At 48.8% G+C, this 11209-nt stretch overlaps 1 protein-coding gene across 2 annotated transcripts; it reads left to right on the top strand.

Moving 5' to 3' along the window:
• Positions 1-54: 54 nt before the first annotated feature.
• On the top strand, positions 55-10151 carry LOC106749767 (peroxidasin-like). 2 transcript variants are annotated; one of them, XM_014629537.1, is made up of 8 exons: positions 55-695; positions 3484-4255; positions 4794-5221; positions 6063-6310; positions 8062-8311; positions 8500-8618; positions 8878-9037; positions 9171-10151. In XM_014629537.1, exons 1-8 carry the CDS (start codon positions 640-642, stop codon positions 9253-9255), a joined length of 2118 nt encoding a protein of 705 aa, XP_014485023.1. In that variant the 5' UTR covers positions 55-639; the 3' UTR covers positions 9256-10151. The 2 variants fall into 2 exon arrangements, with proteins under 2 accessions (XP_014485023.1, XP_014485024.1); XM_014629538.1 differs by lacking the exons at positions 8878-9037; positions 9171-10151 and having other exon boundaries at positions 8062-8328; positions 8500-8587.
• Positions 10152-11209: the final 1058 nt, after the last annotated feature.

Raw genomic sequence — 11209 nt, 5'->3', positions numbered from 1 at the left:
GGGGGGGGGGGGGGGAAGTGGCATGCGAAGAGACGCGTGCGACCGACTGTCCGAGTGAATCACAGATGGTGTCATCTCGAGGAATCTTAATCCGCGAACGACATCGCGGTCGAGCCCGTGCGCGACAATTAGCATAGCGCAATGGCGACGCGTGCCTACTGTTATGCAAAGGAGCAACGCGAGCGGGCGATATCCACGCGTGCCGCGCGATGCACGAAGGTGCGAACGGAGCGTCGGGCCTTGAAACCTTCGGCACCTACGGCCGCAATTCCCAATAACGTAGCCGAGGAAAGGCGAACCTTGGTCCCGTTAATAACGCGCTGATACGGCGCGCGCCGTGCCGATGCACTTTTACCGTGTTATACTTCGATGCACCACCGTGCACAGCACCATTGATACCCCGCGATTGCTGCGATCCTGGTCGGGACCCCACTCCGAGGTAGACCGCGGACTCCCGAGTTTTACTTTCGTTCGTTCGAGCATCGCACTCAGTTCAGGTTTACCGCTGCGCGTTCTCGCGCACAGCGCTGCCGCGCGGCTCTTGCGAAATTCCACGGGGCAGATGAATATCACCGCGTATTAAGATACAGGAGTGATCCTTACGGTTGCGAGGATATCGCGCGCATTAGCACGAGAAAGATGTTGCTCCACGCTGGGAGCATCGACGCCGGTGGCACGCTTGTCTTCGTATCGCGGTGAGTGCCTTTTCGATTTTACCGCGTTTCGAAACCGCCTTTGGAACACTTTTTCTCGCAGGCCGATGAGAGAACTTGTTCCTCATCGGTTCCCAGAAGCTAAGTCTTCTCTCTCATTGGAGGTCCGTCGGCTGTTTGCCGAACTGCATCGAAGGAAACGTGTTCGGAAGGTGTTTTGAAACCCGGTGTATACATTCCGACGAATAGGACGGATCGGCGATTGAAGTTGTTCGTTTAAAAAGAAAAAGAAGGAAAAATATGCAGAACGCAGTCTGCGATTCAACGGTAATATTTGTGATAGCGTTACGTTTACGAAATTGTAACTCCTTATGTATACATACATCTTTCTTATGTATAAAACAATATGCAAATATTAGCCGTTGAGAGTGCAGGATAATAAATAGATAAGAATCTATGATTGAAAGCATACACACTTTGGGAAGCCCAACAAGTGTCACTTCCCACCCAGTGAACGATTGGTGGTTACGTACGAGAACAAGATCGTGTGCGAAAAATCGGAGATCCTCGGCCGTCGGAAAATCCATCGGTAAATCTAACATCCGTTGATCCTAACCGATCGTTGTTAAGAAGGAACTTGCTGTCCGTAATATAGGAAAGATGAAGCCGCGCGCGAGAACAATGTACTTACATAAATGAGTACTTTTCCCAGTAGGTGTTTCGTAAGATCGTCACCCATCTCGAAATCGGGAGGGTTGATTAAGCGTGGGTCGTTGCATATATCGAATAATTAGCTCATAGATTCTGTCCCGGCGGCGGGTAAACAGAGAGAAAACGACAACGTTATGAAACCTACTGCCTAATGGGAATGTGTTGAAGTCTTGGCATAACGATTTGTACTCGCAGTCAGGTACGTTTCTCTCAATCTCATTACCTCATCAAAGGTTACCGATTACGTCGCGCGTAAGACCCGTCCGTCCGGGCTCTCCGTACGAATCTACGAGCGATTGTCGCGTGGGCGAGACGAAACTAATTGCTTTATAATTATTATAATAATATTGTACAGCGCCTCGCATGCCGTGTCGGCTCGCGCGAAGACGTACGCCGCCGACTTGTTGTGAGACAATACATCTCGTCGATTATGATCTCTGACTATTATTTGAAAATAATCGGTTATTTTGAGGCGATTATCGCCGCGCGGACGAAGATTGTGAATGTCAATGGGGATTTTATATATGAGAGAAGCAAGAAAATATCACGTGTAAACGCAACAAAACACTTCAAACTCACCGCCGCCGTCGTGCACACCGTAATCCTTCAATTGCCGCCTTTATCTAAGACAGGAAAAGACACTCACGAAAGACGCCTTTACCTAAAACAGGAAAAAGAAACGAATGTTAAAAATGATGCTACCGAAAAGTACACAGATGGGGATTTGAAGGCCCGTCTGGGAAATCGGATAGAAATTTAACACGGAGGAATAGTGACATTTTCGCGCGGCGTTTCGGAAGAATTTAATGCAGCTTTAATCTGATCCGATAGCGATCGTCGCCAGGTAATTGCTGTGGAAAAATCGCTTGGTAATTGCGAAGTGAGAAAAATTGCGCGAGACAGGTCCGAGGCGGTCGTACGGAGGAGCGACGCACTTAACGATTTCCATATGGCCGATTACCATAGAAAGGATAAATCACGCGAATAACGCTCCCAACGCAACGTAATTATGTAATCTTACCCTGTCGATTCTACCGATCCTTTAAGTCAGCGCGGGTCTCCCTCACGCTCGCAAAGTGCATGCTCGTGTTCGAACAACAAGCAAGTTCCGGGTCGATAAGGGGATTAACGGTTCACACGTAATCGTTCGGGAGTGATCGATCCGCGAAGCGATTGTTTCCATCGAATCGCGCGAACGCTAATCATGGGAATAAAGAAGATTACGCAAAGCAAGAAGCAAAAGAACCAGGAAGGATCCTAAATGTCAACCTTCCCCCATTCGACCTCCTCATGAGGTCGCCTCGTATCTGCTCCGACCTCATGGCCTATCGTAAAAAATGGCACGGTCCCGCTCGAGAAATTGGCCCGAGGCGCATGCCCGAGTTGATGAATGAATTTGTTGCGGTAAACGCCGCCATGAATAATGCCTCCAATGTAGCGAGGCGAAATGCCATCGCGTAGACAAGGTCTCCGGAGTTCATTGCGATCGCGCGATAAATTACGAAACGTGTTTGTGATCTATTCAATATCATGTGTCTCAGTTTCCCTGTCACGTAGGGCAAATTACGCGAAACCGTGCTTGCCCTTAACCCGCTGTGCATCAGCGTTACGTCGTCGTACGTGACTTTAACAAGATCTTATCGTGTGTCTATATTGCTAATACAGCTGAAAGCCAACGGTAGAGAGAGAGACAAAGAGTTCGCTCTCTCGAACGATACACGCGGCGAAGTAACATTCCGCAAACAGGGCTAATTGCGCACGCGGACCCAATGCGATCGGGACCGATGGTAATCGACGTGACCTTAAATTCGCAAGCGTTCGCGACGGGCAAATGCCGCGATACTTCTGTTTGACATTCATTTCGGCTCATTTGCAATGCGGATGCGCGAGAGCGCGCGATCCTGCCCTTACTGTCGCGGTGTTCCCTTGTAATTGCGCTTTCAATGATTGATTGTATCGCGTAGTTGCTAAGTCGGATGGTAATGTGGCCGTTGAATCTGCATAACAATTATTGGGTAACAATGAGCGACACGCCGCCGTCGCGGCAGAGGTGCGTTCGCATCGGCTCGAGGGCGTAGCCGTTTCGCCGGGTCTTCTATCTTTAGATCCCGATCCGCAGATTCCTCGCTCTAACGACACTCGCGGGCGCTACGACCTTGCCGGCCAGGATGCTGCAGGATCTCGGTAAGCGCACCAACGTCTCCATGGAGCGGTACAGCCAGGCGGAACGGGCGATCCTGAACTCCCGGACGCACCTGAATCGCGGCTCGCCGTCCTGGTACCTCGGCGCCTCGCACGAGATGACCGAGGGCGCGCAGAATCTCTCGAGGCGGGCCCTGAGGATCGAGACGATGGCGATGATGCTCGTGGAGGCGCTCAACATGTCGTCGAAGCAGGCGTCCTCGGTGCTGCCGACGGTGGCGGCCGTCCTGTGCCCCGACTCGCCCAGCTTCCTGCGGGTGATGTCCGACTGCAAGAAGGCGGACGTCCGTTTCAGGACGCACACCGGTCGGTGCAACAACGCGCTGCACCCGACCTGGGGCGCCGCCCTGGAGTCTTACGTGAGATACTTGCCGCCGGAGTACGAGGACGGCGTCTCCCTGCCCCGTACGAGGCTGCCGAGCGCGAGAGAAGTCTCCTCGAAGGTACATTCCGGCGGATTGGACCTTAAGCATCCTTACTTGATGGCGCTCACCGCGCTTTTCAGCCAGTTCCTCGCGCATGATCTCGCGCACACGCCCAGGATGGAATTGCCGGACGGCACCAGGCTCAAGTGCTGCGACGTCGACTACGAGAATTTCCACCCCGAGTGCTTCCCGATCCGCGCGGAGAACCCAGTCGGGTGCATGGAGTACGCGCGCTCGGCGCCGCATCCAGGGAATTCATTACAGGTAATCGCAAATGAAGTCTTGCGCAAATCGCGTTTGAGAAATCCCTCGCGTCGGATTGCGCAAGAGAACTTCGGCCCGGCGATCTCTCGATATATCCCGTGAATTGTATTCGGAGATTACGCTCTGTCACGTTGGAAAGGTAACGGTATCTCGCCGATGGCACACGTCGATGTCGATCACTTCGTGTTTACGAGCAGCGTGGAAAATGTCAAAACAATGGTAGATATTCAGCGAAACGCGCTGTTGAAAGTCGGATTCGTTCCTCGGGGCGTATCTCTCACGAAGATAACGAGTGAATATTATAATCCTAGCTGGCCATACTTATTTCCGAGCGTTTAATTCGCCACGCTTCGATCCGCCCGACTTGCTTATACGTACGAAAATATCGAGTCTCGAATCAGTTCGAACTTTTTCCCCTGTGAGTTCACGATGAAACGCGCACAAGGTAGGATAGTTTAATAATGCGCGAGAAAGAGATCCGAATTAGCGTTTCATCGTACGGGAAACTCGCGTGTACGTCAGATATCGTTCGATTCAGGGTTGCAAGCTGGGCTCACGGCAGCAGATCAACCAGGCGTCCTCCTACCTCGACCTGTCGCCGCTTTACGGCAGCTCCGAAGAGACAGCCAGCGCATTGCGATCGGGCAAAGGTGGTCTGTTGAATACACAGCGGAAGAATCTACCGATGGCCTCGCCGAGATACGAGAGCTGCAGGAGCGCGAGCAAGGCGTTCCCGTGTTTCCTCAGCGGCGACACCAGGGTGAACGAGAACCCGGGTCTCACGCTGATGCACGTGTTGTTCTTGCGGGAGCACAATCGAGTGGCCGGGGAATTGGAACGGTTGAATCCCCATTGGGACGACGAGAGGCTCTATCAGGAAGCGCGACGGATCGTTATCGCCGAGTTACAGCATATAACTTATAATGAGTTTCTGCCAGTCATCCTCGGGGAGAACACCATCGACAAGTACGTACCGTTTTCCTAAACTGCGCTTACCNCCCCCCCCCCCCCCCGATAGGCGTTTCTGTCTGAATGTTGCTCGGGAGAGGAAAAATGGAGAAACGATATATACCGATGTGCCGCGTGTATCAACACGTGTATCGTAGTGGTGTATCTCGAAACTAGTATCGACAGACCCGGCAGACAGCCGGCTTGATGCAATAATTTCATACCGGCGTCCATCGTATCCAATCCGCGTACGCCGGCTGTTTGATAAATTATAAACTGGCATTACCATCCCGATGGCTTCATTTGGCCGTTCAACACAGCTTCTTGCACGATCATTACACGAACCAATCGCAACAGCCGGCGTACGCGAGATGGGAGACAGCTAGATAACGGGTGTTGGTATACACAAAAAGCGGTACTTCGTTTCCAATGGCGAGCGCGCGTATCGAGCCATATTTTACATATTTACGTAACGGCGCGCACGGGCCCCGCGACTCCCACAGCGAGTTATCTTTCCTATTGTTTGGAATTTTTTCATGCGGCGCGTCGAGCCGTCGACGAGCGTTTTGTTTTTTCCAGCGTCGACTCGGGCCGCCGACGAGTGGCCTTTTCCGAATCGATTTGTGCGTCGACCCTGCCCGTAATCACCGTATGAACATTCCAGTCGAACTCTCCGTTACTTCACGTTCACTCGGTTGTCTCTTCCGACACCGGCGCCAAATCGCGTATACAATTACTCGTCGCGCACATGCGAGAGACCTGTGTCGCAAGCGAGTTACGTCATATTACATCGACCCCCGCACTCTCTACGAGGAGAGACGCAATCACCGTGCCCGTTGTATCCTTTTCTGTTGCGAAGGTTCGACCTGCGACTGACACCGCGGGGCTACTTCCGCGGCTACGACAGCCGCGTGGACGCGACGCTCGCGAATTCGGCGGCGTCGGCCGGCCTCTTCTTCGTCGCCGCGCTGACCCCGAAAACCCTCGACCTCGTGGACTCGCGATCGGCGCACAAGTCTGGCGAAAGGTCCTTACTGTCGGCCTTCTACGCGCCGCAGGAGCTCTACGAGGCTGGCGCGATCGACCGGCTGATCGTCGGAGCTACAGGTCAGTTGGAATTTTGTTGTCGCTCGACAAGCGTTAGAGTGAAGCAACTTGTCTCGAAGCGCGAGGAGGAGGTGGGGGAGGAGAAATTATGTCGCGCGAATAGTGAAATATGGAGAGGAGCGTAAGAAACGGATGCGAGAAAGCGCTCGACGGCACATCCGTCATAAATCAAGCGATAATCTTCGCGGTCCGAGACTGAGAGATTACCCGTTCTCATAACGCGCGCGTTCTCGTGACGCGCGATTATCCAACGGCCGGGATTTCATCCTCCGCGTTACATCTATAACGTCATGATTTCTAAATTAGAATGTGCCTAACGTTCACTCCGGGATTCTTTTCCAACTTATGCTCGCGCGCGAACCCCTCCGCTTTTGCGCAACGATCACACGGCGCCAAGTGATGAATGTCACTCAAATTACGCTTCGAGGGAGGCTGCACAATACCGGCAATCAAGTCAGCTGCGCTTGTGCCCAAGATGGAAATCAATGCATTACCTGCTGTCACGCTCCCTCGGTGCGTTAAAAAGATAAGGGGAAGTTGTCTCTCTCGAGTGAAGGGAAATGCGTCTCTCTTTCTCTCCCGCTCGATCGTACATATTGAAATACATTTCAGTCGGAGCATTACAATTTCTATACGATACGCGGGAAAGTCGTCATTTCGAGTAAACCGCACGACTGTGATTACCATTGTCGTGCATCTCGCGTGCACGCACGCGCCCTGTTCAGTCTCCATCAAATTGGCTTGACTTTTTATCTGAAATATTTCCACCTTTCACTTTTTCTTCAAACGTTCTGCATAACGTTTCTATGAAAATAAATTATAGGAGAGGGGAAAGAGCAAAATTCTCATATGACAGTCCGCGTTCTTTCCTCGAGACAGAGAGAGAGAGAGAGAGAGAGGGGAGTTTTATTAGCGAGGAAATCCTTATCGTCGATAACTTAAATCGAAATCCGTCGTCTCGCACGGGAAGGAAGGCGGGCGAGGACTGCGCGCGAGCTTCGACACGATCTCACAAAAGTTCACGGAATATATACTTCCATCTTCGCACGAACAATAGCGCGCGCGAACTTTTTAATTACATAGTGGAAAAGAATGTAACATCGGTGAAAGGCACGTTGCAGCCGTAGCGGCGCCTTTTTGCGAAATTTTACGAGCGCACGTGACTCAAGAAAGTCAACGTAAAAAAGTTGATATTAAACTTTTTTGTACATGTCTCGCGGAGCGGGGTGACACAAAAATCGGATTTCCGTGAAACGTGTACTCGTCGCATTTGTCCCGGCCATCATTTGGGAACAGTCGGAAGTAAAAAGAGAGGAAGGAGGAAAAAGAGAGAAGCCCGGTTTATTCTCTCAAATTTTATATCTCGCGGCGCTATTTCGCGGAACGATCCCCAGCGTACGACCCGGAATTTTCGAAGTGCTGACATAATTTTCCCGAAGACGGAGAGCGCGCGCGCGAATGTCATTGTATAACTTTCGTAAATTATAACGCTCGTGGAAGAGGACGAGTCGCGTGGAACTCCGAGCAAATTTAAGCACCGCTCTCGGCCGGCGCCGTACATTCGTCTTGATAGCTCTTTCTTGTCTCTCGAACCGGTTCGAACTTTCAGCGAGGAAGAACTTGGAAATCCTCGTGCGCGTATATTAGCAAAAATTCTCGAAGATGCCGTCACGATCCACCGACTCCACTGACTCCCATGAGAACTTGGTTTTAATGACGATCTAGGATGCAAGATCTAATTTCCGCGACAGCGGGACATTCTAGGAAGCCTCTGCCTCCGGGCTTGAACGAAATACTCCTGGAACGATACTTCCACGACGGGAAAACCAACGACGTAGCCGTGGACTACGCTGCGCAAATTATACAGCAAGGAAGGGATCACGGTCTGCCGCCTTACGTCAGATGGCGAGGCTTCTGTCATCTGCCGGATCTCACTGACTTTCAGGACCTCAAAGGCATGGTGACCAAAGATACTATCGAGAAACTTCGAGCAGTCTACAAGTAAGATGAAATACAGGGTGAGATATAGTAATATTAGATCGCTATATTCGAACTCGCGCCTCTCTCGAGACCGTGACTTTAAGTGGGAATGAAACCGTTACGTCCGCGAGATCGTTGCTATGCCGACAAGCTTCGAAGTATTTCGCGAATTTAGCTACCTTGACGCACCGTTCTGTTTTCATTTGCAGAAATGTAGAGGACATAGATCTGGTGACTGGAGCACTTTCGGAAGCACCGGTACCCGACTCCGTTCTCGGACCGACGTTTCTTTGTTTGCTAGGCCGAACGTTTCGGAATATCCGTCTGGGTAAATATTCTTCTATTTTCGTATAAAATTCATGATTTTAAACGACACTAATCTCGCGTCCTCTCTTGTTGGATTTATGAATACGCGAAATCCGATTTGTATCGCGTTGTTCTTATTAATTTCCCTTCAAATATCGACCCGGGAGGGGAGGACGAAAGAGAGCGAGGATCGAGGAAAGCGCGCTCCGTGTCTCGTGAACTTAAGACAGAAAGAATCGACATTTTTGCCTCATCCTCTTACAATTTCCTCGCATGTACAGGCGATAGGTATTGGTACGAGAATGGAAATACCCCCGGTTCATTAACGATAAAGCAGCTGGAGGAGATACGAAAGAGTACGATGGCGCAAATTTTATGCCGCAACGGCGACAGACTACAGTGGATGCAACCGCGAGCTTTCATCCTGAAAGATCCTTTTCTGTAACTATTGTTTTCGACCTCTGAGTATCGCAAATCTAAATATGAGTTCATAAGCTGATTCTGATAATGACCGACCAATGTGACGCGTTCAAATATCAAGCGATTTAATTCAGATACTATTTTTACGTTTCAGGAATGATATGACAAATTGCACGGTCTACATAGCAGGAGCCATGAATTTCACAGCTTGGAGAGAAAGGACCGAAGACGCGGTTTAATCGGACTCTCACGTCCATTATCGAACTTCGATACTGTTCATGTTAAACGATATTGTTCCTGACCATATTAGGGATCGCATGTTCGGTTGAAATCGGTGAGACACCCTGTTTTTCTCGCGTGCCAGTTTCAAAATCGCGTGAATAAAAAAATATTACAGACGCTATCGTTGAGTCGAATTAACTCACAGTTGATACAACTTATCTGTAGCGACTAATTCGACAGACTTGCAATCGTGATTTCACTTCGAATATGAGCCAGGTCGAAGTCGATCGAATGAAACTCTCCTAAGAAAAAGTTCACAACAAACGAAAGTTACAAAAGTAAAATATTTTTTTAATAATCGATTCATCGTTGAATGACATTCCTTTTTGTAATTGAGATTGTAACGTGCGTCGATAGTTTTAATACCTCATTGTAACGAAAGAAGAACTGTTCATAATGATCTCCATCTCATTTCTAATTACGCACATTTGTTAATACACATTTTGTTGTACTACTCGTTGTAATTTTATTGCAAGCTACCATCGTTATTATAGTTTCGAGTTATTTAATCTTTAAGACTACGAGTACGTTTTTCAAGTGCGTTTGCATCACCGACATTCAATGTAATGCACTGCTAAAAAGAGCATGACGCAGTTCAAATTTGAAAATTCCAATCGAATAAAATGTAGGAACGCGTGCGTGCACGCAATGTTCTAACGGTGAATAATACACGATGGAACGACACACGAGTGTCGATGGAGTAATACACCGAATAATGATGTATATAATACGCACGCAAATAGCTCGATCGTTGGAATCGAGCACTTTCGGTAGCATACGTCGTCTTATTATTTTTCATTTTTTTGTAGATCCGGTCTCAGGACTCTAACTTATTTTAATTTTGATGTGTATTGCGCCCAAATAAAGTATATTATATGATATACTCTGCAACGATATGTGTGACCTATAAGGGAAATATCTCCACAGCGTCTTTTACGTTCTTTCGGCAGCCATATTGGCCAACGTACTTTTCACGTTGGAAAAAGAAAACTTTGAATCGCTGCTGAATATTTCTAACACGCTAAATCGCTAAATCTCACATGACTTCGACTTATATTCGACAGCCGTTGCCGTGTCGTGGCGTTATTCGACACGAAAGGTTAACGAAGAGACGGTATTCGACTTTGACTCATTGTTGTACGTGCGACAACTTTGCGCTCGATTCAACGTCTCGCTTTTGAAAGTCGCAAAACCGCCAGAGCGTTACGTGTAATTCCGCTTGTAAGATCTATTTGACTTACCGCGCGCGTAGGCGTCTGAACGCAACAATGCGTAGGTATTGCAGGCTACCTGCATTCTTTGTCGAAGTCATTCTCCCTGCATTACGTCTTTTTCAACGTTTCTTCATCGCGCTCGATGCTCGATCTGCTTCTCGTTCCCTAAAATATTCGGGATATTCTCAAGTCACGGAAGACGTGACGTGACAGAAGATCGAGTTCAAATCGAGCATTTTCGGTTGCATATTTTGTATTATTTCTCTTTATTTTTTTAGTAGGTGCAACTTTAAGATTTTAACTTATTCTAACTTTGTGGGGTATTACTCCGAAATAAAGTACAGTATATGATACACACATATATAAAATGATATATATTACATACAAGGCAGAAATCTCTATCTTTACTCGATCTTTTAACGTTCATTTGGAAACCATGTTGGCGATGTACTTTTTACACTTGAAAAAAAGAATTGGATCGCCGAAATACTTCTGATACAAATCGAGTCTCACCTGATTTCGACTTGTACCGGCAATCGTTCGCCATCGTATCGTTATTCGGCGCGAAGAATTAATGAAAAGACGGTGTTCGATCTCAATTATTCCAGATCGCCGTTCGCTCTTGTACGTGCAACGCCTTCGCTGCTCGGTACGGTACGCTCGATTCCATATCTCGCGTTTGAAACCCGGAAACTGA

This window comes from Dinoponera quadriceps, unplaced genomic scaffold (assembly GCF_001313825.1).
Source record: "Dinoponera quadriceps isolate SergipeBrazil2010 unplaced genomic scaffold, ASM131382v1 scaffold3289, whole genome shotgun sequence".
Taxonomy (NCBI): Eukaryota; Metazoa; Arthropoda; class Insecta; order Hymenoptera; family Formicidae; genus Dinoponera; species Dinoponera quadriceps.
This window is presented reverse-complemented; position numbering and strand designations above follow the sequence as displayed.